We start from the raw sequence: 27,461 nt of genomic DNA, 5'->3' as shown, positions 1-27,461 counted from the left end.
TAAATTTTATGACTATGTTACCATTTCACTATTACCTATAGAACTCTTGCACAGCATAGCTGCATCAGCATACCTTTTGATTGTAACACTGGTGTTACGTACCCATAGGTATCTTGTACCGGTCACGTAACCGTGATGCAATTGAGGCTGTACTGGAGATGAGGTAATGGTCTTGTGAAGGGGGAGTGACATCATTTTCCCGCCAGTGAGAGGTCATGTGATAGTTCTTTTTCAACCGGGTATAAAAGGAGAACCCCGCCCTGTGACGTGGGCAGTCCGTGGTTGAATTTGGTAGTGACTCCATACTGCTGCATATTCCGATGTTATGACGCGGTTTCACTTAAAAGTGGAGTTTTACTTTCTGCCTTAAGTCAAAGGTTATTGTCGGCAGTTTTGTCATAATACTGCCAGTCCAGTCATTGGAGAATGAAGATTTGAAGTTCAGGAAGTTAAAGATTGAGGGAAGTTGATTTTGACGGTAAAGCAGGTTCAACCTTGTTTGTTTCTCATTAGGAAGGAATTCATCAGTTATGCCCATGATAACCCCTGTTCTACCAGAAGAATAGAGGGTTGGGTAAAGTTTAGCCAAAGAAAGGTCAGTGCCTTTAAGCTGTTTATTTCCTTCAATCGTTAATCCTCCGGGAAAAGCATACTGCACCTGGGAACAGCAGTAACACGACGTGAAAGAGAATTTAAATAGTTTCAAGAAGTCTCTCATAAGCAACTGGGTAAAACTTTGGACTTTTGCGTTACTACTTCTAAGAACTGTTTTTGCATTTTCGCTTTAAGAACTGTTCGAGCGGCTACACAACAGCTGGTTTCTGATTAAGTTAGTCATTTGTTTACTTTCAGGCTTTTTTAGTGGTGTTTAATAAATATTTATAGGTTATAAAAAACCTGCCTCAATTATATATTCATTGTTGCTGATTTGTGGCACTGGATTCAGATTCAGATTCAGTTTATTGTCATTTAGAAACCACAAATACAATGCAGTTAAAAAATGAAACAACGTTCCTCACAAAAGCACATCACAAAATAGTTTACACCAGAAAATCCACATAACATTTGGCAATCCCAATCCAGAGTCCGGAGAGGCTGCTGCATATTAATATCACGCTACCATCTTAGCACGTTCCCCAGAAAGGAACTCCAAAGCCACCAGACAAAACAAGAACAAAAACTAAAGCTACAAGACCTGCACAAAACCACATAGCTACAACATATAGTTAAAACAGTGCAAACAATAGCATAATTGATAAAAAAAACAGACCACAGGCACAGTAAAAATAGTCCAAAGATGTTAAAAGACTATAAGTTCGAAAGAAACAACCACACAGTTTTCACAAGTCCTCAGGGTCCCGATAGACTCGTTATCCCATGCAGGCAGCAGAAGGGAATACCCACGCTATGGACTTCCATGGCACCGCCCGACTCAGTCTCGCAGACGCAGCACACAATGAAAGCTCCGTTGAACCCAGCCTCGCAGACACAGCACACAGTGAAAGCGACCTGACCGCAGCAGACTCCGAGTCCATCGAACCTCCAAGCCTCTGACCATCCCCTCCAGTACAGCTTCTCCGAGTACCATCCTCTGCCGAGCGTATTAAGATGCCCCTGCCAACGGCCACTGGCAACACGACCTCGAGGACCGGGGGCCTGTTCTTCTCAGCAGAGACCCGGACCTCACAGCAGCAGCAGCAACGAAGAAGGTCTTCCTGCAGATTTCCAAATGTTCCTCCGTGCTCCCACATCCGTTTTTCATCAGATTATGATTGCGCACGGCACCCTGCTTAATAAATAACAGATAATCAGCTCCGGAGTGGCCACTGCAAGCTGCGTCGCGCCGCCGTCTTGGCCCCTCAGTGGTGCAGTTATCTTTATTACATGTATTCTAACTACTGCTACAAAATTTCCCAAAATGTTGTACACTTTGATTTTATTACTATTTCATAAGGCTACAAAAAGTAAAACTTAGCAATTCTCGGTGGGAAAGAGATTTTGCTATGCATCAGTTGTCTTATAATCATTTCTAAATCCCATGATCTGATTTAACTATGCAACTGCCATTCTTTTTCTATCACAATCATGACAAGTACTAATGAAAAGTTATGCTGGGTAATCAGGAGAGCTAGAAATGTTTGTGGTAGAATTCTCTGTCCGCAGGGAGATTTTTAGTTCAGAATATTTAAGACTTTATATCAATTAACAGACTCTTCCCATTAGTAAAATCCACAGTGATCCACAAACTAAAAAGTTGCTTTTAAATTAGACATCAGTAGATTACAATGCTTTGGACCATTTGCAAGGATATAAATGCCTGGTTAATGTACTCTATTTTGCAGACTATTTTAGGGGAAAAAGCTCTTGAGGTTATGTCATTCTATTCTTACAGAACAGCAAGAAGAAAACATGTACAATGCTGTTTAACTTTTCCTGTCCCTTTTATTAAATTTCTCTATCTAACAGGAGTCTGTTTTATTAAATATCTCTATCAATGTATGTTATTAACACTGGCTGATCTCTATGTATCTGGTATGGAAACACCAATGCCCTTGAATGGAAAATTCTATAAAAAGTAGTGGATTCAGTCTGGTCCATCGGAAGAAAAACCCTTCCAACCGCTGAGCACATCTACATGGAGTGCTGTTGCAGGAATGCAGCATCCATCAACAGAGAGCCCTCAACACCCAGATCATGGTGTCTTCTCGTTGCTGCCATCAGGAAGGAAGTACAGGAGCCTCAGGACCTAAGCCACCAGATTAAAGAACAGTTATTATCTCTCAACCATCAGGCACTTGAACCAATGGGGATAACTTCACTCAACTACACTTGCCCCATCACCTAACTGTTTCCACAACCTATAGACTCACTTTCAAGGACACTTCATCTCATGTTCTAAATATTTATTGCTTATTTATTTATCATTATTATTTCTTCTTTCTTTTGTATTTTAACAGTTTGTTTTCTTTTGCACATTGGTTGGTGGTCATTCATTGATTCAATTTTGTGCTTTATCTTCTGTGTTTTTGCTTGTTTTTTTGGTTGCCATTTGCACGATTTGTTTAGCGACGGAGGGTCGAAGTTCCTGTGGCCATTTGCGTGATTTGTTGTTTGCGCATGGGAGGATTGATATTTTTTCTTTGAACAGGTTCCATTGTTTTCTCTATTTCGTGGCTGTGTGTGGAGAAGGTGAATCTCAGGGTTGTGAATTTTGATAATAAACGTACTTTGAATTCTTTCAGTCTTTTGAACTTTGAACACCATGCCTGCAATCCATTATTACGATTATTGTTAGGTTAGATCTTGCATCATAGAAGGTGGTGTTACTTCTTATATGTTAAGTTGTAGCTATTATTAATATTTTATGTAAATTATATTACCACAAGAGAAAGATGCCACCTTTTGTGGTTAAGTCCACTGGTTATGTTTCCCAGTGGTTGAAACTGAAGAATACACGAAAAGGAGTATATGTGCAAATACTGAGTTAAATAGGAACAAAATATGTTTTTATTTGCTCAAATTTCCAAAAGTCCAGTTCATTATTGCAACCTCAAAAATGTTGTGTCCTTACTTGATGTTAAATTAACTGCACATTTGACAGTTCCCATATGAGAAGCAAAGTGTTAAATTCTGGATTAAGCTGATTTAAAATCTATTTCATACACTTCCAGCAAATTGAGTGAGCATTATCTCAATAATGATACTGATTACCAGATCAGAGGAGTGATCAAAGGTTTTTTTTTGGCTTTTCTACCACAGCACAGCTGTTAATTGGGACTGGACAGAAGACAGATGATCAAACACAATAAAACACCATTCCCTGCAAAAAAAGAGCTTCAAAAGAAACTTTACTAATTAGCTGATTTTTGGCAATTAAAATTCAGCTGTTTCGCAGTTGTCCATCCCATCAGCAGCTTTCTCACTTTGAATGCAAATCTATTCATCTGTAGGTGTATACTCTGAATGGAGCATAATATGTAAGAATGTTGCAAGGCAGATGAAATTTCACCTAAGTTGTAGAAAGAACTTTCAAAGTTAACATTTTATTACAATTATTTTTAATTGTGAAACAATTGACTTTGAAATCTTTTTTTTCCTCTCTTCTTTGAAGGCCAGAGAATGGAAGAAGCCATGTCTCTCATTTTGCCCCAGGACTGAGTCTGCAGAAACTCTGTCTGATCTGTGGTGATGAAGCCTCAGGTTGCCATTATGGAGTCCTTACATGTGGAAGTTGTAAGGTTTTCTTCAAAAGGGCTGTTGAAGGTAGAACTCTTCTTTTATATTCAACAATAGTTTTGCTGTTGGTTTTATCCTGGCTGCAGTTTTGTGAATGTCCCTTATTCAGATTATATTTTCAGATCAATTTGTCTTTGTACTTTGAATCTGCAACCCTAGGTTTTTATGAGATTTTTAATAGCATATCTTAAAATGTTTCAGATGGGATACAGAGAGGATTAAATCTATGCTGGTATTTTAAAATTTATAAAAACAAGCAATTCTGCAGATGCTGGAAATCTTGAGCAATGGCCGTTAAGTGCAGGAGAAGCTCAGCAAGTTGGGCAGCATCTATCTGGGGAAATAAACAGTCAAAATTTCAGTTTGAGATCATTAGGACTGGAATGGAAGGGGGCAGAAAAAAGATAAAAAAGGTTTAGAGAGGGGAAGGAGTACATACTGCAGATGATAGATGAAACCAAGCAATGGGAAAGTGGGTGGATGCTATTTTTGTTATATCATACTTTCATTGTAATTGTCTGTTCCTTTTTGCATTGAAAATATTGATATCTATAGTTGATCTCAATTTATTTTCCATGAATAAATGTTTGGGAGACTGCTCAGCTGTTGATTGTAATGTACTGCAGTAACTGAAGAGAAACCAAGGCATTTGGTTTTCAATGTGGCTGCCTTGCATTTTGTTGATTTTTTTCTAAAAAAAAGTCTGACAACCTCCTCCACTACTCCATCAGACGAAAGAAGACCTAGGTACAAGTCATATAAGTTAAAGGCATTTTGATTCATGAAATCTTTAAAATCTGTACTCATGAATCAACTTCCAGCATGTAAAACAATCCTTCATCACTGACACACAGAACAAAAAACAGTACAGGAGCAGATCCTTGCCCTACATCTATCCACTTTGAATGAACATCAACCATAACAGACACACCTTCCTCAAGAAGGGTCCAGCAAAATTGGCATTGTTCCTTGGATCACCACCAAAGGAGCAGAGAGATACCCTTCTATGTCCTTGAATACTTGGTGCAGAAATACTAACAGAAGTATTTATGTTCTGTTGAACTGGGGGTTAGTCCTTTAGCATTCACGTTCTCTCCAGGTACTGTATATTATTTGCCAAAAATAATACACTCAGTTTCCTTCAGATGTATGTCTGCCTTTTTCTGTCTGGTCAGCCCTGCCAGAGATTGCAGGTGTTTTTTTTTTCCGTGAGGGTCCTGCAACCAGGTTAATATGCATGGTATACGGTGACCTTGGGAATGTCCTGCAGTAACGCCACCACACCTGTCTAGAACTTAGTGGGTGCAGATGGAACTCCCAAGGATGACAAGCCCATGCAATTGTTGATAGTCAAGCTTACATTGACAGATGCTTTAACATTGTTGATATTTATGCTTCTTATTCAACTTACGAAATTCTGCCCTCCTGATAAAGTTGCAAATTTCTTTCCAAGCAATGGGATACAATTCTAGGAACAAAACTCAATTAGCAATCAACTTATAATTTCCATAAATCTAAATTAATCTATTAGGTTTTAAGACTGATGCATTGGATGCTGCTTATGAATTAAAATCAATTCTTCTAGAGAAGACTGCTGTTTTTTCATCCAATTTTGCTTTCACTACTTAAGATATTGATCTGGGCTTGAATAACCATGCTAGATGCTTGGAATCAACATCAGTTATCTGCATATGTTCCTTTCCAAAGAGAAAAGCACTAGCTCGTTCATAAGACATCCTCTCTGATCCAGGCAGACTCGTGAGGCATTACCTGCTCCTCACAAAACCACACTGACTATCCCTAATAAGACTATGCTTCTCCAAATGCTCATCAAACCCTTCTTCTCTAAGGATCCTTTCCAAGGTTTTGCCCACCACTGATGTAAGATTATAATTCCTAGGATTATACCTATTACCTTTCTTCAACAAAGAAATAACATATGCCACCCTCCAATCTTTTGGTACTAATGAAACAATTTTCCTCATTGTCAATGTAGGTTTTTGCAAATAAAACAAAGTGAGACATTTTATGTTTAATGAAATCGTAACACATTTTATTGAAATCTAAAACCTAAACAAAAAGGCACGTTAAAAATCTTGATATAATAACGTCATCACGTCAAACCAGCCTCTTAATGAATCTCCAAGCCAATTTTGGTGGTTGTGTTTTATGGTACCTTACAATGCACCCCACTCCAACACCACCCCAAAATTCAATAAAACCAGCATTGTGAGCATGTCTGGAGCTCAGATGAGTTGGCCAGCTAGGGTGCTATGTTCCATGGGTGGAGGAACAGCAGGTGCCTCTGGCTCATCCAGAGGTGTGCTCACATGCTCATGGCCATGTTGTGACACCAAGGGTATGGCAGTGGAATACTCCAAATCTTGGTGGGTCAGTTGAAGGCAATCTACCAAAATACCTTCAGGTTTACCCCTCTTATCTATGATAAAAGTCTTTTCTCTCCATTCCAAAATGTGGAACGGGCTGTAAGGGGGCCTAGGTGGATGTTGGTGTGCATCATAGCAGACAAAAATGAACAAGGCAGAACATAGGTCATCAGGAACCCAAGAGTGCTTACGTTATGGTGGGAGGTAAGAATAGATGAAGGGGAATTGAATTTACTGAGGAGGCTGGAACGCTGTTAAGAGGCTGATAAGGCAGTTGTGGCATAAGGAATAAAGTCACCTGTCTGACGTAATGACTGCCCATATGCCAACTCAGCCATGGGCGACTGCAGGTCCTCGTTTGGAGCTGTTCTGAGCCCCAGCAGGATCCACAGGAGATAAATCATCCAAGCAGCATTTTGCTCGCGTAGGCCATTGGACTGGGGGTGGTAAGCCGTGGTGTGATGTGGCCTAATACCGAAGTTCTGGGCCACTGCAGACCAGAGGTCTGAAGTGAATTGGGGACCGTGAGCGGATGAGATATCAGATGGGGTGCCAAAGCAAGCGAGCTGATGAACACCTGAGCTACATCTGCAGCCATCTAGAGGGACAACCTCTGGCCACCTGGTGGTACGTTGCACCATGGTGGGAAGGTGCGTGAAATCGCAGGAGCGGAGAAGAGGGCCTACAAGGTCCACATTGACATGGTCAAACTATCGCTCAGGGACCTCAAAGGTACAAAGGCACCTGAACATGATGATTAATTTTTGTCTACTGCAGTCCAATCATACAAGTCCTTTCTGAGGCCATGCCAAACAAACTTTAGTGCGACCATTTTCAGTGAGGCCTTGCAGCCTGGATGTATGAAGTCTAAAAGAGTCTGTTTCCACTTTGTGGGCACGATGAGGCGAGGGCAAGGACAGTTAAGGCATCACACAGGAAAGAAACCCAGTTTCCCTGAACCTAATATCAGCCAGCCACAGGCCAATGACTGCTGTTCAGTAAGCCTGGACCTGTGGGTCAGTAACTTGGTCGGTTGCCATGCCGGCAGACTCAACCCCTATGTGTGTGGCCTCAACAGAAGTCTGTAAGTTACAATCAGCCGCAGCATTATTTTTTTCCTTGATATGGTGTATATCAATTGTGAACTCGGATATGCAGGTCAGGTGATATTGCTGCCGTGCAGACCAAGGGTCTGATGTTTTGGCCATCGGTTGCACGAGGAGTTTGTGATCAATGAACGCTCTGAAATGGCAACCCTCTAGAAGAAAACAAAAATGGTGGACAGCCAGATAGAGACTGAAAAGCTCACAATCAAATGTGTTGTACTTCCTTTTGGGATGGGGGGTGGGGAACAGAGTTGCTGGCCGAAGAAGGCGAGCGCTACCACACTCCCATGACCAACTGTTCATGCACAGCTCCCACGGCATATTCTGAAGCATCAGTAATATTGCCTAAGGGTGCGTTGAGGACTGGGTATACCAGTAGGGTCGCAGTAGAAAGCTCATTTGGTACCATCAAGTGCCCTGGTCATGTTTGCTGATCAGACAAGCACTTGATTAGGAGTATTACCTTAAGCACATCAGACAGGGGAACATAAGTCCAATAGCTCGGGAAATGAAGCAGTCATAGGAACCCAAAAACTCCGATAGCTTTTTGTAGTGCGGGGCAATGGGAAATCCACAATAGCAGCTACTTTTGATGGGAGGGATCTTGTACCTTTTGCAGAGATGTGATGGCTGGGGAAGTCAATGGTTGACAACCCAAACTGGTAATTATCAAGGTTAATTATCAACCCACGTTGGCTCAAAACGTGCAGAGATGAGATATATGCTCGATTTGGACTCACTAGAGATAAGTATGCCATCTAGGTAAAAAAAATCAATGTCTTTTAATAGAGAGTCCATCAGCCGGTGGAAAGTCTGTGCTGCATTCTTCAGTCCAAACAACACACGCAGAAACTCAAAAAGGCCAAATGGGGTTATCATAGCTGCTTTGGAAATGTCCTCCAAGCACACAGGCACTTAATGGTAGCCTCTAACTTGATTGACTTTGGTAAAAAGTTAGCTTTCTGGCTAAACATGCAGAAAAGTGTTCAATGTGTGGAACTGGGTAACGACTTGTTAAAGCATTGATATCACCTCATGAGTGGCAACCACCATCGGAGTTAAGGACCATATGGAGCTGTGAAGCCCAGGGGCTATTTGACTGGCGTACAATTCTGAGTCTTTCCATGTTGGCAAACTCAGCCCTCGCAGTTGCCAGCTTTTCTGGCTCCAGTTTACACACATGGGCATGGACTGGTGGGCCAGTTGTGGGTATGTGGTGCTCAACTGCATGTTTTGTGACTGTAGTGGAGCGTGTGGGCTTGGTGAGGTTTGGGAACTCACCCAGCAGTCAAGTAAACTCACAGGCGGTGGTGCATACACTTGACTGAGTTGTTAAGAGATATTTACTTGGGGAGCAGGGCAATAACCCAAAGTCCTTGACATCCTCAAGCTGGCAATTCTTAAAGTCAACTAACAGTCCTTGGGCACACAGGAAATCTGCACAGAGCAGAGGTCTAGTGACTTTAGCCAAAATGAAGTTCCATGCGTAACATTGCCCACTGCAGCAGAGCGTCACCCATCGTATCCCGTTAGTTTGGATCTTGCTGCCGTTGATGGCCTCCAGCGAGGTTTTGTCACCCTTTGCCTTTTCACCAATAGATGCTGCTGGCAGCGCACTAACTCAAGAAGCACCACCCTGAAAGGGAGTTCATAATGATCCTGGCAGCTAGACCAGTGTTCACAGATCTCTGATGTCCCAATGCTCTGGCACTGTCAAAGCTGCAAGGCAGTCAGCACTTCTGGTGATTGTGGTCAAAGCACAGACATGGCAATGTCTGTTTCTCAGCCGCAGGTGTCCTTACATTGGGGGCCTTGCTGACTGGGCTTATTGAGGTAGAGAAAGGAGAAGTAATGATGCATTGCTGCCTAGTTGAATGTAAACAATCAGCCATTTTAGTAAACTCCCTATAGTCCTTCATGGGTGCATTAGTGAGGGCCATGTACTCTCCATCAGGCACTTGCTACATGAAGAGTTCTTTAAAAATAAAACAAGGATGGTGATTTCCCAGGAGGGACAGTATGTGGTCCGTTAGCTCTAAAGGCTTAGCATCACCAAAGCTGGGCAAGGAGAGCAACTATTTGGTGCGCTTGGACTCCAATAGTCCAAAAGTCTGTAAAATGTGAGTTTTCAGCAGTCGGTATTTATCACATTCAGGCAGTTGTTCTAGTAGACTCACCGCTTTTGCAGCCGAGGAATCGCTGAACGAAACTCCCACACAGAAACGTTTGGTGCTGTTGGTGACGATTTCTTGCAGAACAAACTGGGCCTCAGCTTGTACAAACCAAACGTTGCCATTTTGCTCCCAAAATTTCAGCAGTTTCGAAGCAACTGCATTGGCTGCTGATACACCATAATAACTCACTCTGAGACGTAAAGGCGAGTTATCGGCTTTTATTGACTGGAAGAAGGAACAAGCAGTGAGTGACCACCATACTACATCCTGGAGACTGAGAGGCCGGGATCAGGCCTCAATCGCCTTTATACCGGGGTCTGTGGGAGGAGCCACAGGAGCAGTCAGCAGGAGGCATGTCCAGACAGGTATATGTGGTTCACCACAGCTGCCACGTTCAGCAATTCTGGAATCACCCTGAACCATCAGGGTCACCATTGTAGGCTTTCACAAATAAAACAAAGTGAGGCGTTTTACATTTAATGAAACCCCTAACATGTTTAATTGCACTCTGAAACCTGAACACAAAAGCATACTAAAAATCCTTATGGAATTTTGTCACCACATCAAACCAGCCTCTAAAACTGCAACCCCAACCCAGTGTTGGTGGTTGCAAATTATATACATTTCTCCCAATTACATTACCCACACCAGTATGCTATACTTTGAAAAAGGAGAACACAGTTTTATTTATTCATTGCCAGTCTGCTAAGCCAATATGGACCTGCTGGCCACAATCCTAACAGAAATGTGTGACATCAGAGGGAGTGAGTGGCAACCAAAAGATAATCCCCAATGCACATGACTCTTGCTAGAGGGGAATTATCACTTGGATATTAATGCAACACGGCGGCATTGAGATTAAGATAAAGGAAAAGATTATATTAATTTATCGCATGTACATCGAAAAATACAGTGAAATGCATTGTTTTGTGTCAACCACCAACGCAGTCTGAGGATGTCCTGGGGGCAGCCTGCAAGTGTCTCCGGGCATCTGGTGCCAGCATTTCATGCCCACAACTTACTAACTTTCTATGTACTTGTACGTCTTTGGAATGTTGGAGGAAATTGGAGCTCTTGGAAGAAAGACGCATGGTCACAGGGAGAATGGGTAAACTCTTTTTTTAAAATATATTTTTATTGAAGGAAAGACACAATACAGAATACATAATGGATTACATTTTCCTCCATTTTGCTTTTATATCTTATCCCTAAACAAAGGTCCCCTCATTCTGTTACACAGGGGCGACGGAGGAGAACCCAAGTGCAGGACACTGGCACATTGACTCAGTTGGGGAGGCTGACGTAGACCTGAACGTAGAGCAGGAAACCAGAGGGATCTTGACAAGGAGATGGGATTCACAGGGACTCTCTAGAAACTAGAGCAGAACTTAGAACTATCAGTTCTAATCGGAACGAAGTATCACACGAGAATTGACCAACGAACTGGCAACCTGTGATAGTGACGCCATTGTATTTATTTCCCAGTCTCTGATGAAGGCCAGATGTACGGTAATTGGGTAACTAGCAGCAATTGACTGAAATTGGGGCATGATCAGGGAGAAAGAAGTGTTAAAATGGAACGGCCAACCGGAACCATGACAGTACTTCTCCCTCCCCCCCAATGGGAGCCTCCCCTCGTTCCTTCAGGCCTGTCTGGATGGTCCCGATGGAAGTCCTGGATGAGGGAAGGGTCTAGGATAAAGGAGCGGGGGACCCAGGAACGCTCTTCAGGACCGTACCCCTCCCAGTCCACCAGGTATTGGAGGCCCCTGCCCGAACGGCACTGATCTAGCAGTCATTGGACGGTGTATGCTGGATGGTTGTCGATGAGCCGGGCCGGGGGGGGTGGGGGGGGGAGTCTCAGCGGGGGGACACAAAGGGCTGACGGAGACTGGTTTCAACTGAGATACATGGAAGTTTGGGTGAATACACATGGACTTTGGCAGTGCATGGCTGACCGCTGTGGGATTGATAATCCTATTGACCTTGAATGGTCCCAGGAAGCGAGAGGTGAGTTTCCTGTCTTCACACTTGAACAGGATGTCCCTGGAGGAAAGCCACACCATCTGACCCGGTTGGTACTCCAGCGCTGGAGTCTGGTGCTGGTCGGCCATTTTCTTATCTCGATTTGTCGATCTGAGTAGGGCTGTGTGAGTCTCCTCCCAAATCTTCTGGAACTGATTGACATGGACCCAAACCGACGGTACCGCGATCTCTTCTTCCTGTGCAGGGAATAGTGGGGGTTGGTACCCAAGGGAGCACTCGAACAGGGACCTCCCAATGGCAGAACTCACCAGGGAGTTGTGGGCTTACTCAATCTACGGGAGATGGTCGCTCCAGGTTGACGGGTGTTTTGCTGTTGCACAACGTAATGTCGCCTCCAGGTCTTGGTTGACCCGTTCCGTCTGCCCGTTCGTCTGGGGGTGGAAGCCAGATGACAGGCTGACCATTGCACCTAAGGCTTGACAGAGGACCTTCCATACCTGTGGGATGGACTGGGGACCTCGATCGGAGATGATGTCCATGGGGATTACTTGGAGGTGGAAGACGTGGCGGATGAGAAGATCTGCGGTCTCCTGCGCGGCAGGTAGTTTAGGGAGGGCCACAAAATGCACTGACTTGAAGAAACGATCCACCACAGTGAGCATGGCAGTGTTTCCATGTGAAGAGGTCGACCGGTAATGAAATCTAAAGCGAAGTGTGACCAGGGATGCCCAGGTACAGGTAAGGGACGGAGTAATCCCGCAGGTAGCCGATGGGAGGCTTTTCCACGGGCGCATGCAGAAACATAGGAACGGGTGTCAGCATCCATGGAGGGCCACCAGAAATGCCTCTTCAGGAGGGTCAGGGTCCGATCGACTCCAGGATGGCAGGCAAAGCGAGAAGTGTGCCCCCACTGTAGGACCTGTGATCGAACAGCATCGGGTACAAAGAGGTGATTGGGAGGTCCGGTGCCTGGGTTGGGTTGCGTCCTTTGGGCCTCTTTGACTTTGGACTCGATCTCCCAGGTGAGGGCAGCAACCACACAGGATGGTGGAAGGGTGGTCTTGGGGTTAGGAAGATCCTCCTCGGAAACGTATTGGCGGGAGAGGGCATCAAGCTTCCCCTTCTTGGACCCCAGACGATAGGTGAGAGAGAACCTGAAAAATCATGCCCAACGGGCCTGGTAGGAATTCAGGCGTTTGGCAGTCTGGATATATTCAAGGTTCTTGTGGTCTGTCCAGACGATGAATGGATGTTCCGCCCTCTCCAACCAATGCCTTCTTTCTTCCAACACCAGTTTGACCGCCAGTAGCTCCCGGTTCCCCACATCGTAGTTTCGTTCAGCGGGAGACAGTCGGCGAGAGAAGAAGGCCCAGGGATGTAGTTTCTGATCCGGGCCCGAACGTTGGGACAGTACCGCTCCCACCCCGGAGTCAGAGGCGTCAACCTCCACAATGAACTGACAGGAGAGGTCCGTTTGAATCAGAACGGGGGCAAACGTGAAACGCCTCTTCAGTTCGGTGAATGCTGAGTCCGCCTCAGAGTTCCAAAGGAAAGGTGTGACAGGTGAGGTAAGTCGGGTAAGGGGAGCCGTCACCTGACTGTAGTTTCTGATGAACCGGCGATAGAAGTTCACCAACCCCAGGAACCGTTGGAGTTGCTTGTGGTCCGTGGGTTTGGGCCACTCCGCCAGAGCCCAGATCTTCTCGGGATCAGCTCTCACCTGTCCCCCCTCGATTATATTACCGAGGAAGCTGACCGAGGGGACATGGAATTCACATTTCTCCACCTTTACAAATAATTTATTCTCCCCCAGCCTCTGCAGACTTGACGGACATGGTGCACCTGTTGCTGGGGACTGCTGGAAAAGATCAGGATGTCATCCAGGTAGACAAACACAAAGCGGTTAATGAAGTCTCTTAGTACATCGTTAATCAAGGCTTGAAAAACTGTGGGGGCATTGGTGAGGCCGAAGGGCATGACTAAGTACTTAAAGTGGCATAACGTGGTATTGAAAGCCGTCTTCCACTCATCCCCCTCCCTTATCCGGACCAAATGGTAGGCGTTTCGGAGGTCCAACTTCAAGAAGATGGTGGCTCCATGAAGTGGCTCGAACACAGAACTTAAGAGGCAGCGGGTACTTGTCCTTAATGGTGATATGATTCAGGCCTCGGTAATCGATGCAGGGACGGAGAGAGCCATCCTTCTTCCCCACAAAGAAGAATACAGCACCCACCGGGGAGGATGAGGGTCGAATAATGCCCGCCGCGAGAGACTCACTAATATATTTCTCCATGGCTTCTTTCTCAGGCCGGGACAAGTTATACAGGCGACTGGTAGGAACGAGGCCCCGGGGAGAAGGTCAACAGCGCAGTCATACGGGCAGTGTGGAGGCAGGGAAAGAGCACGTTGCTTGCTGAATCCCTGTCCCAGGTCGTGGTATTCTGTGGGAACTCTGGACAAGTCGAGGGTTTGAAAGACGGGTGAGGTCGTTGTATCCTCCCAAGGGGATAGGGCCGACTGCAGACAGGTGGCGTGGCAAAACGGGCTCCAGCCGGCTATCCTCCCGGTAGACCAATCAATGCAAGGATTATGGCGGCGTAACCAGGGGTATCCAAGTACTATCGGGGCCTGAGGAGAGGAGATTAGGTTAAATTGTACCTGCTCCCGATGATTCCCAGAGAGGATCAAAGACAGTGGTGGAGTACGGTGAGTGACTTGAGCCAGAAGCTTTCCGTCCAGTGCCTGGGCTTCCAGAGGGGTAGACAACGGCTCCCGAGGAATTCCAGCCTGGACAGCTACGTCTTCATTCAACAGATTCCCCTCAGCACCAGAGTCTATCAAGGTGGACAAGGCCAGGGACTGTTGGTTGTAGGTTACAGAAGCTGGGATCTGCACCTGGGCCTGGGGAACTGAAGGGAATGTCGTCTGATTCACCAGAACAGTTGGAGCAGGGGCTAACCTAGGAGCGGATGGGGAAGGGAGGCAGGCCAAAGATGGTAACGTGGGCCGTAGGATGACCCGAGGAGTGGGGTGACCGATCTTTTCTCTCAGACGTTCTCGAAGTCGATTATCTACCCTGGTGGCTAGGGAGACCAAAGAGTCCAGGCTGTTTGCGTCATCCCTGGCCACTAATTCATCTTTCATCTTGTCAGAGAGACCCCGTCGAAACACTTCCTGTAGTGCTTCGTCATTCCACCCAGAGTTGGCCGCTAATGTTCGGAACTCTACGGAGTATTTCGCTATGCTTCACGAGCCCTGACAGAGAGTCAGAAGCGCCGAGCGGCGACCTTCCCGCGAATGGGCTGTTCAAAAACCTTCCTCATTTCAGAGATGAAGGTGGAGAAGGAGGAACAGATCTCTGGCCGGCTGTCCCAGATCGCGGTGGCCCATGAGAAGGCATCCCCTCGTAACAGCCCCATGGTGTACGCAACTTTTGATCTGTCCGAGCTGTATGTACGTGGCCAGAGAGCACTGCAGTAAGAAAGCCCGGCATGACCCTAGGTCCCCAGCATAGGGTTCTGGGTTCTGGTTCGGGTACGTAAGGCTCTCGAGGTGAATGTGTTGCCGAGCCAAGCGGCGTAGCCATCCCAGGCTGTGCAGTTTGGTCAGACTGGGTTCTTGGAAGGGAGCAGATACCCAGTTTAGCCTGTTCACTGACCTACTTTACGTCCTCCGACAGGGTACGAAGATCTTTCAAGACTTCTCTGAGTAGTTGATCATGTATGCCCAGTAGGGAGCCCTGGCTAACAAGGGCCTGTTGCACCGGGTCCGTGTCCGCTCAGTTCATTCTGGCCAGTTCGTACCGTTACACGGGGTGACAGAGGAGAACCCAAGTGCAGGACACTGGCACGTTGACTCAGCTGGGGAGGCTGGCATAGACCTGAACGTAGAGCAGGAAACCAGAGGGATCTCGACAAGGAGACGGGATTCACAGGGACTCTCTAGAAACTAGAGCGGAGCTTAGAACTACCAGTTCTAATCAGAACAGGGAACGAAGTATCACTTGAGAATTGACCAATGAACTGGCAACCTGTGATAGAGTCGCCATCGTATTTATTTCCCAGTCTCTGATGGAAGCCAGGTGTACGGTAATTAGGTAACTAGCAGCAATTGACTGAAATTGGGGCATAATCGGGGAGAAAGTAGTGTTAAAGGGGATCGGCCAACTGGAACCATGACACATCCGCCCTGCCCAGCTAATGTATTTACAATACAATACTTCACAAATACAAGTACGATCATTTCACAGCCACACCCCCACACTACTTCAAGATGAAGACCCACACACATCCACAACTTGTCAGATGATCCAGAATATACTTGTATTGCAATTCATCACCACTCTGTGAGGTAAACCATATGCGTGTTAAAAAGGAGGCAAATTCCCAAGTCCACACAGTGAGAGGAGCCCCAATCACTAGCATTGTGAAGCGTTATGCTAACCACCTACCATGCCACCCTCAAGGACCATCACTTTTGGTTCTCTTTTCATTGGTTTTGAAATCAGCTTCTCTTTAGGAGGAGGTTGGATCTTTTAATGCCGATTATTAGTATGAAATTGGATTTGAGAGTGCCCTTTCTTTGGTGTAAAGAAGGACATTTTAGCAGTGATCGTTTGGGGCTAAAGTTATATGTGGTAATACATTTTGGGTTGAAGTTGGATGCTATTGCAATGTTTCTTTGGAATAAACTTGAATTCACAAATGTCCGTCCTTTTGAGATTAAATTGATAAGACCTGCCCATGTTTTACCAATGCCGAGCTTCCACTCATTTTTGCCTATACCATCATCTCTGATTCAGCACTCCTTAATGAATGTTGACATTTTGTGGAAGCGATTGCACGTGGACATGGCCAACCTGAATCTGGATCTGGAAGGCCAGGCTTTCAACTCTACAGTTTTACTAAGGACCTCAGGAGCATTGCGCAGGACTGGGAAAGATGAGGGCGGGAAGATGAACCCAGTTTTCCTGCAAGACCCTGGCTCCACGAAGCCAGAATCAGAATTAGATTCAGAATCAGGTTTAATATATCACTGGCATATCTCATAAAGATTGTTGTTTTGTGACAGCAGTACTGTGCAATATATAATAATAATAAAAAATATGAATTACAATAAATATATAAAATTAAATACAGAATGCAAAAAAGGATAAAAAGCAGTGGTGTTCATGAGTTCATTGTCCATTCAGAAATCTGATGGCGAGGGAGGAAGAGGCTGTTGCTGAAACATTGAGTGTGTTTCTTCAGGCTCCTGTACTTCCTCCTTGATGTTAGCAATGAGAAGAGGGCATGTCCTGGGTGATGTGGGTCCTGAATGATGGATGCTGCCTTTTGAGGCATGGCCTTTCAAGGGTATCCTTGATGCTGGAGTGCCCATGATGGAGCTGGCTGAGTTTACATCATTCTGCAGCCTTTGTTGATCCTGTGCAGTGGCCCCTCCATAGCAAACAACGATGTAACCCATTAGAATGCTCACCACAATACACATGTAGAAAGCTGCAGGAGCCATTGGCGACATAATAATCTGCCTCAAACCCCAAATGAAATACAGCTGCTGTCATGCCTTCTTTGTAGTTGCATCGATATATTGGTCCGAGGATAGATCTTTCAGAGATGTTGGCAGCCAGGAACTTGAAAACGATCATCCTGTTCTCTGCCGATCCCTTGAAAAGGATTGGTGTGTGTTCCCACGGCTTCCCCTTCCTGAAGTCCAAATTCTGTTCCCTGGTCTTGTTGATGTTGGGTGAAAGGTTGTTGTGACATCACTCAACCAGAAGGTCTATCTCACTCCTGTATGCCTCCTCATTACCACCTAAAGTTCTGAAAACAGTGGGTGTTGTTGGCAAGTTTAAAGATGGCATATGAGTTGTGTCTAACCACACAATTGTGGGTGTAGAGAGAGTAGTGTAGTGAGCTAAGCGTGCACCTTTAAGATGTTCAGTGAGGAGGAGATTTTATTTTTGATCTGAACAGACTGTGGTCTCCTGGTGAAGAAATCAAGGATCCAGACACATGGGGAGGGTCAGAGGATTTGCTTTTGGAGCATGTTGATTAGAACTGAAGGTATTATTGCGTTGAACACTGCACTGTAATCAATAAACAGCAGATTGACGTAGGTATTGCTATTGTCCTGAGTGGAGAGCCAGTGAACTTACCTCCAATGTAGATCTATTATAGTGATAGGCAATTTCCAGTGGATCTATGCCCTTGTTTGGGCCGGAGTTGATTCCAGCCATGACTGACCTCTCAAAGCTCTTCATCGCAGTAGATGTGAGTGGAATTGGGTGAATGTTGTTGACGCAGCTCACCCGGTTCTTCTTGGGCACTGGTATGATGGTTGCCCTTTAGAAGCAGGTGGGAACCATTGACTGCAGCTGAAAGAGACTGAATATGTCCTTCAATGCTCTTGCCCATTGGTTGGCACAGGCCTTCAGAGCCCTACTTGGTATACCATCTGGGCCTGATACCTTGCGAGGATTCACCCACTTGAATGATGTTCTGACATCAAACTCTGAGATGGAGAACACAGTGTCATCAGATGCTGCAGGGATTCTCACAGCTGTAGTTCTCTTCTTGGCATAATTTTCTTATTATTTAATTATTTATGGTTTTATATGGCTATATTTCTTCACTATTCTTGGTTGGTGAGACTATAATGAAACCCAGTTTCCCTTGGGATCAATAAAGTATGTCTGTCTGTCTGTTCTCCTTTCAAGAAGTGCATTAAAAGGCATTAATCTTACCTGGGAGTGAAGCATCACAGCCATTCATGATGTTAGTGTTTGTTTGTAGGAAGTTATGGGCTGAAAACCCTAACAGAGGCTGCCGATCATCCCATTCGGTCTCTAACCTTAATCTGAATTGTTTTATTTTATTCAATGGCACTCCATGGTGCAGTAGTTCTGTGATCCAAGTGAATCCATGAGAGGGCAGATTGATGTGGAGCTGTTGAGTCCCAACGTGGCTGTATGGACACTGGACTGTGCAGTGCTCTGAATGCTGGTTGGCTGCAGAGTGGGTGCAGCAAGAGAGCCTGTTACAAGGCACTGTATCACCACTGGCACCACAGGTGAGAATGGAGCTGGAAAAGGTGGGCTCTGGAGTCTTCATGAAGTTCCTGGTGGCTGACTCAATATTCCATGACCTCATGCAGAATGCATTTCATTGAGGCTACCCTTTAGCCTAGCCCATTGAGGTCCTTACTTGAGTCTTCCTGCACTGGGGTTAGTGCATTGGATGCCGATCATTTGGATGTAGCCACGTGTGATCTGTGTCTCTTGTTATGCTGCCATCTAAGTTACGAACAGCTTTTGGATCCATTGGTTTTCCACCAATTTGATGGTTGCTCAGATTCAACTTCACTGACCCATCCTCTGATGGTTATTTCAAAAATATCACCAATCAAAAATGAAGCCCTGAAATACATTTTACAAGGCCAAGACACTTGCTGCACCACTGCAAGAAGTAGCAAGACTCATCCAGAAAAGGAGCACGAGAGCTCCTAGACTGGGGAAATATGCCTCTCACTCCAGCTTTGGTCCATTATTTGCAAAGGAATCTTCAGACCATGGAGCATTTACAGCACTCACAGAACCAGGTATGATCAGGGATAACATCTCGGACTGAGAGTGATATTTGAAGTAATGGAGGTTAAAGGAATATTTGTTACTCCCTTTTCAGTTGAAGTCAAAATTAAGTTTATTGTCTTTGCACAATACATGTATGGATGGTACAATGAAAAACTTCCCTCCAGCAGCATCACAGGCACTAAGCATCATATTAGCAGCATTCACAAGAAACACATAAGATACCTGCTGTGGCCTGTAAGGAGTTTGTACATACACTCTCCTTGTGACCACATGGGTTTCCTTTGGGTGGTCTGGTCTGCCACCACAGTTCAAAGGACATACTGGTTGATAGGTTCATTGGTCATTGTCAACTGTCCCATAGATACAGTGGGATTAAATTGGGGGTTGCTGGGCGGTGTGGCTTGAAGGATTGGAAGAGCCTGTTTTCCATCGTCTCTCAATAATAAATACATAAGCATAAATTATTCACAACTATTAAAAGAAAGAACACAATTAGAACAAGAAAAAGGAAAAAGTAACGTAATGCAATGAGATAAAAAGAGAGAGACCATTACCTTTGACAAGGAACGATTAATTAAAAATTGTGACTAAGGAGACGGATTAGAAAAAGCTTTTCTGCAGTATTTTGCCTGGAGTATTTTGCCTTAGGGCAAGGTTGAAGCAGAGTCTTATTTAAGAAGTAATGGGAAAAAATTACAACTAGAGGCAAATAAATTGCAGTGAGGATTGGTTTATTGCTGGATGTCCAGGTTCCTATAATCTGCAAATGTACCTTTTAAAGATGTGATTCCTTAATTTTGCATTCAGGAAAAACATTCCCCCATATGATTATAGTTATATCCCAGAGTTATATGATTATAGTTATATCCCAGATTATATCCCAGAGTTATGGAATGGCTGATAAGTGAGCTGTGCTGTGGCTAAAATGATTACAACTGAAGTGTTTCTCATTTTTTATTGACTTACATTTAAAATGTTAGTTTTATTCCTGCCACCTATTTGTATCTGGATCAATGAACTTTCACTGATAATATGCTGATAATGCATATTATTAATTCCACACTGATAATGTGGAAAGCGGCCAGTGAGTGAGTGGGCCAGTGAAGGTGTGGAGATTTGAGGCTTTGACTCAAGAGGCTTTGACGAGAAGAGGCTGAGCACGAGCTTCACTCCAAGTGAGGTAAGGCCGGGTAAGTTCCTTTCAAAGGAGCAAGTTTCAAAAGTTGAGGCAAGTATTGGGTAGGTCATGGCAGCTAAGATCGGCCCTGTAGTTAGTTCATCCTGCAGCATGTGGGAAATCAGGGATACTTCCTGTATCCCTGACAACTATGTGTGCAGGAAGTATGTCCAACTGCAGCTTCTGGCAAACCGCATTGAGCATCTGGAGCCGCGATTGGATTCATACTGGAGCATCCGCGATGCTGAGAAAGTTGTGAATAGCACGTTCAGTGAGTTGGCCACACCGCAGGTAAAGGCTACACAGTCAGAAAGGGAAGGGGTGGCCACTAGACAGCGTAGCAGTGGGCAGGTAGTGCAGGAGTCCCCTGAGGTCATCTCCCCTCTAAACAGATGTACTGTTTTGGATACTGTTGGGGGAGATGTCTCATCAGGGAAGGCAGCAGCAGCCGAGTTCATTGCACCATGGGTGACTCTGCAGCACAGGAGGGAAGGAAAAGGAGTGGGAGAGCTATAGTGATAGGGGATTCGATTGTAAGGGGAATAGATAGGCATTTCTGTGGCCGCAAACAAGACTCCTGGATGGTATGTTGACTACCTGGTGCAAGGGTCAAGGATGTCTCTGAGCAGCTGCAGGACATTCTGGAATAGGAGGGTGAACAGCCAGTGGTTGTGGTTCACATAGGTACCAACGATATAGGTAAAAAATGGGATGAGGTCCTACAAGGTGAATTTAGGGAGTTAGGAGATAAACTAAAAAGTAGGACCACAAAGGTAATAATCTCAGGATTACTACCAGTGCCATGTGCTAGTCAGAGTAGAAATAGGAGGATATTTCAGATGAAAACGTGGCTTGAAAAATGGTGCAAGGGGGAGGGATTCAAATTTCTGGGGCATTGGAACCAGTTCTGGGGGAGATGGGACCGGTATAAACAGGATGGTCTGCACCTGGGCTGGACTGGAACCAATGTCCTAGGGGGAGCGTTTGCTACTACTGTACAGGAGGTTTTAAACTAATGTGGCAGGGGATGGGAACAAGTGCAGAGAGACAGAGGGGTGTAAAATGAGGGTAGAAGCAAAAAGTAGTAAGGTGAAAAGTAAAAGTGGCAGGCAGGCAAATCCAGGGCAAAAAGCAAAAAGGTTCACTTTTCAACATAATTGTATAAGGGCTAAGAATGTTGTAAAAACAAGCCTGAAGGCTTTGTGTGTCAATGTGAGGAGCATTCGTAACAAGGTGGATGAATTGAATGTGCAGATAGTTATTAATGAATATGATATAGTTGGGATCACAGAGACATGGCTCCAGGGTGACCAAGGATGGGAGCTCAACATCCAGGGATATTCAATATTCAGGAGGGATAGACAGGAAAGAAAAGGAGGTAGGGTAGCTTTGCTGGTTAGAGAGGAGATTAATGTGATAGAAAGGAAGGACATTAGCCTGGAGGACGTGGAATCGATATGGGTAGAGATGCATAACACTTAGGGGCAGAAAACGCTGGTGGGAGTTGTGTACAGGCCACCTAACAGTAGTAGTGAGGTTGGGGATGGCATTAAACAGGAAATTAGAAATGCGTGCAATAAAGGAACAGTAGTTATAATGGGTGACTTCAATCTACATATAGATTGGGTGAACCAAATTGGTAAGGGTGCTGAGGAAGAGGATTTCTTGGAATGTATGCGGGATGGTTTTCTGAACCAACATATCGAGGAACCAACTAGAGAGCAGGCCAACCTAGATTGGGTATTGAGCAATGAGGAAGGGTTAGTTATCAATCTTGTCGTGTGAGGCCCCTTGGGTAAGAGTGAACATAATATGGTGGAATTCTTCATTAAGATGGAGAGTGGCATAGTTAATTCAGAAACAAAGGTTCTGAACTTAAAGAAGGGTAACTTTGAAGGTATGAGGTGTGAATTAGCTAAGATAGACTGGCAAATGATACTTAAAGGGTTGACGGTGGGTATGCAATGGCAAACATTTAAAGATCGCATGGATGAACTACAACAATTGTTCATCCCAGTTTGGCAAAAGAATAAACCAGGGAAGGTAGTGCACCCGTGGCTGACAAGGGAAATTAGGGATAGTATCAAGTCCAAAGAAAAAGCATATAAATTAGCAAAAAAAAGCGGCACACCTGAGGACTGGGAGAAATTCAGAGACCAGCAGAGGAGGACAAAAGGCTTAATTAGGAAAGGGAAAAAAGATTATGAGAGAAAGCTGGCAGGGAACATAAAAACTGACTGTAAAAGCTTTTATAGATACATGAAAAGAAAAAGATTGGTCAAGACAAATGTAGGTCCTTCAGGTGAATTGATCATAGGGAAAAAAAACATGGCAGACCAATTGAATAACTACTTTGGTTCTGTCTTCACTAAGGAGGACATAAATAATCTTCCAGAAATAGTAAGAGACCGAGGGTCTAGTGAGATGGAGGAACTGAGGGAAATACATGTTAGTAGGGAAGTGGTGTTAGGTAAATTGAAGGGATTAAAGGCAGATAAATCCCCAGGGTCAGATGGTCTGCATCCCAGAGTGCAAGAAATAGTGGATGCATTAGTGATAATTTTTCAAAACTCCTTAGATTCTGGATTAGTTCCTGAGGATAGGAGGATGGCTACTGTAACCCCACTTTTTAAAAAAGGAGGGAGAGAGAAACCGGGGAATTATAGACCGGTTAGTCTGACATCGGTGGTGGGGAAAATGCTAGAGTCGGTTGTCAAAGATGTGATAACAGCACATTTGGAAACAGGTGAAATCATCGGACAAAGTCAGCATGGATTTGTGAAAGGAAAACCATCTCTGACGAATCTTATAGAATTTTTTGAAGATGTAACTAGTAGAGTGGATAGGGGAGAGCCAGTGGATGTGGTATATTTAGATTTTCAAAAGGCTTTTGACAAGGTCCCACACAGGAGGTTAGTGTGCAAACTTAAAGCACATGGTATTGGGGGTATGGTATTGATGCGGATAGAGAATTGGTTGGCAGACAAGAAGCAAAGAGTGGAAGTAAATAAGACCTTTTCAGAATGGCAGGCAGTGACTAGTGGGGTACTGCAAGGCTCAGTGCTGGGACTCCAGTTGTTTACTATATATATTAACGATTTAGACGAGGGAATTAAATACAGCATCTACAAGTTTGCAGATGACATGAAGCTGGTGGCGGTGTTAGCTGTGAGGAGGATGCTAAGAGGATGCAGGTTGACTTGGATAGGTTAGGTGAGTGGGCAAATTCATGGCAGATGCAATTTAATGTGGATAAATGTGAGGTTATCCATTTTGGTTGCAAGAACAGGAAAGCAGATTATTATCTGAACGGTGGCTGATTAGGTAAAGGGGAGATGCAACAAGACCTGGGTGTCATTGTACACCAGTCATTGAAGGTGGGCATGCAGGTACAGCAGGCAGTGAAAAAAGTAAATAGTATGTTGGCATTCATAGCAAAAGGATTTGAGTACAGGAGCAGGGAGGTTCTACTGCAGTTGTACAAGGCCTTGGTGAGACTGCACCTAGAATATTGTGTGCAGTTTTGGTCCCCTAATCTGAGGAAAGACATTCTTGCCATAGAGGGAGTACAGAGAAGGTTCACTAGATTGATTCCTGGGATGGCAGTACTTTCATATGAAGAAAGACTGGATCGACTAGGCTTATACTCACTGGAATTTAGAAGATTGAGGGGGGATTTTTTTGAAATGTATTAAATTCTAAAGGGATTGGACAGGCTAGATGCAGGAAGATTGTTTCTGATGTTGGGGAAGTCCAGAACGAGGGGTCACAGTTTAAGGATAAAGGGGAAGCTTTTTAGGACTGAGATGAGGAAAAACTTCTTTGCACAGAGAGTGGTGAATCTGTGGAATTCTCTGCCACAGGAAACAGTTGAGGCCAGTTCATTGGCTATATTTAAGAGGAAGTTAAATATGGCCCTTGTGGCTAAAGGGATCGGGGGTATGGAGAGAAAGCAGGTACAGGGTTCTGAGTTGGATGATCAGCCATGATCATACTGAATGGCGGTGCAGGCTCGAAGGGCCAAATGGCCTACTCCTGCACCTATTTTCTATGTTTCTATGCTCACATTATGTGTCGCGCCTGTTATTTCTGGTGAACTGGTAGAGGAGTAACACAAGCCCTGAAATTAGCTTCAGTGATAACAGACTGGTTAAACTGAGGTGTCCATGTAACTTTTTCCTAGTTTTACTGCTGATTGACCAAATATCCTATGCATGCTGGATAAAGAATATGGTAGTGTTGACTAGACAGCATGACTGAAATTGTTTAAGGTAATCAAAGCAAGGATTCAGGAACAGATTTCCAGATAGTTTCAATTAGGTTTTGATTCATACTTAGTTGTCTTTTTAGGTTTGTAGGGATAGTTTTGGGGACGAGAGGGGAATTAAGGATCAGGTTAGTATTTAGGGACAGGGATGTGGGGGAATTAGAGGTCAAGTTAGAGTCTAGGCCTCTGCTCTGTGCTCTGTGTTCCACGTTTGAAGGCCCACGATGTGGATGTGTGACGAAGGACATCTGTGACAAGGGTTACAGATGAAGACCAGTGAGGACGAGGGCTATTGGTCCCCTAGGTTGCTGGGTCCTGGATCTGGGGACTGACAGGGTCGATAGCAAGTCCCAGGTTTGAGGCCTGGAATTTGGAGTCCCGCCAGTGGCGAGTCCTGAGGTCAATACCAAATATCATAGCTCAAAGGTCAAAATCATTGAGTCTAGAGTTTCAGTGGCATTGTGTTCTGTAAAGATAATGAAAAGTGCTGTAACATTAAGGACTCTTGTATAGATCAGATATGAGAGGTAAGTACTGGAAGTATTTGACTTGATGCTATAACTGTAAATTACCAGTGGTAAGTCTGCCTACTGATGTGTATCAGTAACCATGGTCACCTATTCATTGTTTCCCATGCAACGGTCAGTTATAATGCTTAAGTACATTTGTGAATTTTGACTTTAGACGTTTTGAAGAGCAGAATAAATATTATGACTTCAATAGCACTGTATTCAGCTGTAATGAAGAAAAGACACTAACATCACCCAGCACTGGGCCTTTACTATGCAAAGGTTTGGGATCACGGGTGCTGAACTCGTTTCATTTTAATTCAAATTGAAAGCAAAAACACAGAGCTGGGAATGTGAGTTTTAGGTTTAATTTTACTTCAAGTGAGACCGGTATGTAATAATGTGGTGGTGTATACTTGTACATAGAAGCCATAATGAATTACTTAAAGAGCAAAGTTTGGGGGGGAGAGGGGGGTCACTGTGCTTGGAATGTGAGACTTGTGGCTTTGAAATGCTCTCAGGTTCTGCGACCTTCTCCATGATGGTGGTATGGGTTGACTTTGGGACTGCAGGAAGTGGTTCTAACAGCAGTGGATATTTCTCCTTTTTGAATGCCACTTCACACCACTTTGTCCATTGCCATTTCTTCCCAGTCTGTAGTAACTAAGTTCAAGCGGTGGAGCACTGCAGCCAGGTTTGGCAGGGACCCTTTATAGTAATTGACAAATCATGAAAAGGGCCGCAACTGTGACACGTCCTTTGGCCTTGTGGCATCCACCAATGCTTGAACTTCCTCAGTACACTCACATCCCTGCGATGCTGGCCCTCCTGTCTTTACCACGTTCAAACCCAAAGTGGCTTGTTGGTTGTAGTATTTCACTGTTACCAATGTCATTCCCACTGGAGTTTTCTCCAGTATGGGTTCAGAATTGGATACCTGCAGGCTTTAGTTCAGTATCTTTGAAATGCTGTTCAAACTAATTTTGTGGAGTGACTGAAACAGAAAGGCCAGTGCACAATTCCATTTTAATTACTTAGTCGTTTTCACTTCTGGTATTACCATATTGCTTGTCTATTGTTAACTTTCACAGTGTAAATCTCAAGGCTAACCACTCCTATGTTGCTCTCATCATTATCAGATTTTTCAAAAACAGTATGCAGATTAGCGCTGCTTTTGAACCCGCAGTTTGACTATTCATCTTTTTTCTCTTCCCTTTGCAGACCATTTATTCTTGTCTGCCGACATGCTCTTTGTATATATCCTACTTCATTGTCTTTAAACTGGCATTGGCCTGTGCTCCTGCCACAATGGTAACTCAGTTCGTTTGGCCAGGCCGGCTTCTGTTTAGACGTTGCAATTTGGTTCAAGCTCACTTTCAATCCTGACTGCAACTCGATTGTATCTCAGTCAGCTGTTTCCGTTGATAGAACGATTTCAACTGCTCCCTTAAAAGGAAGCTGTGCTTCAGACTCGAGTCATTTTTGAATGTATTTTTGCAAGATTGCACATATTACAGTGCATGAATAAGCCTATTACTGAACTGATAATTCTTAGACAACTTCTTCAATTCAGCCACATACGTTGAAATGGAAACTCCTTGTTCTTTTGATTCTGCTTATGAAGCTTAAAGCTTTCTGCAATCCACAATGATCTTGGTTTTAAATGTTCCTACATTACTTTCATGAAAGCAGAAAAACTCATTTCGGCTGGTTGGCTCAGGGAGTCAAACTTCGAAGCAAACTCTATGCCCTTAAATCCAATGCACACTGCACAATTGGCACTTGCTTGTCATTATCTATTTAATTTGCTCCAAAATACTGCTCAATTCATTTCATTTACTGAAGCCAGTTACCTTTTGTACAATTGAACACGTCTATCTTTCTGGTGTCGCCGGGCATTTTTACTTTTTTTTAACTTATGGTTATTGCCATGGGGTGCTCAATGAACCTATAAATGTGTCCATTTTCTTTTGGCTTTTTTAAACTTGAATAGTTCTGTCCCTTCCTGAAGAAGCACGTGCTGCTCTG

The 27,461-nt window shown here is 44.4% G+C and overlaps 1 protein-coding gene across 1 annotated transcript in view; it reads left to right on the top strand.

Annotated features, from left to right (window-relative positions):
* LOC132390909 (progesterone receptor-like) overlaps positions 1 to 27,461 on the top strand; it is a 293,767-nt gene that overhangs the window by 34,484 nt on the left and 231,822 nt on the right. The window contains exon 2 of the mRNA XM_059963444.1: positions 4,112 to 4,263. Coding sequence (XP_059819427.1) covers positions 4,112 to 4,263 — 152 coding nt within the window. The remainder of the gene's footprint in view (positions 1 to 4,111; positions 4,264 to 27,461) is intronic.

This window comes from Hypanus sabinus, chromosome 3 (assembly GCF_030144855.1).
Source record: "Hypanus sabinus isolate sHypSab1 chromosome 3, sHypSab1.hap1, whole genome shotgun sequence".
In the NCBI taxonomy this organism is placed as follows: domain Eukaryota; kingdom Metazoa; phylum Chordata; class Chondrichthyes; order Myliobatiformes; family Dasyatidae; genus Hypanus; species Hypanus sabinus.
Note: the sequence above shows the minus strand (reverse complement) of the source record. Positions and strands in the feature narration are given on the sequence as shown.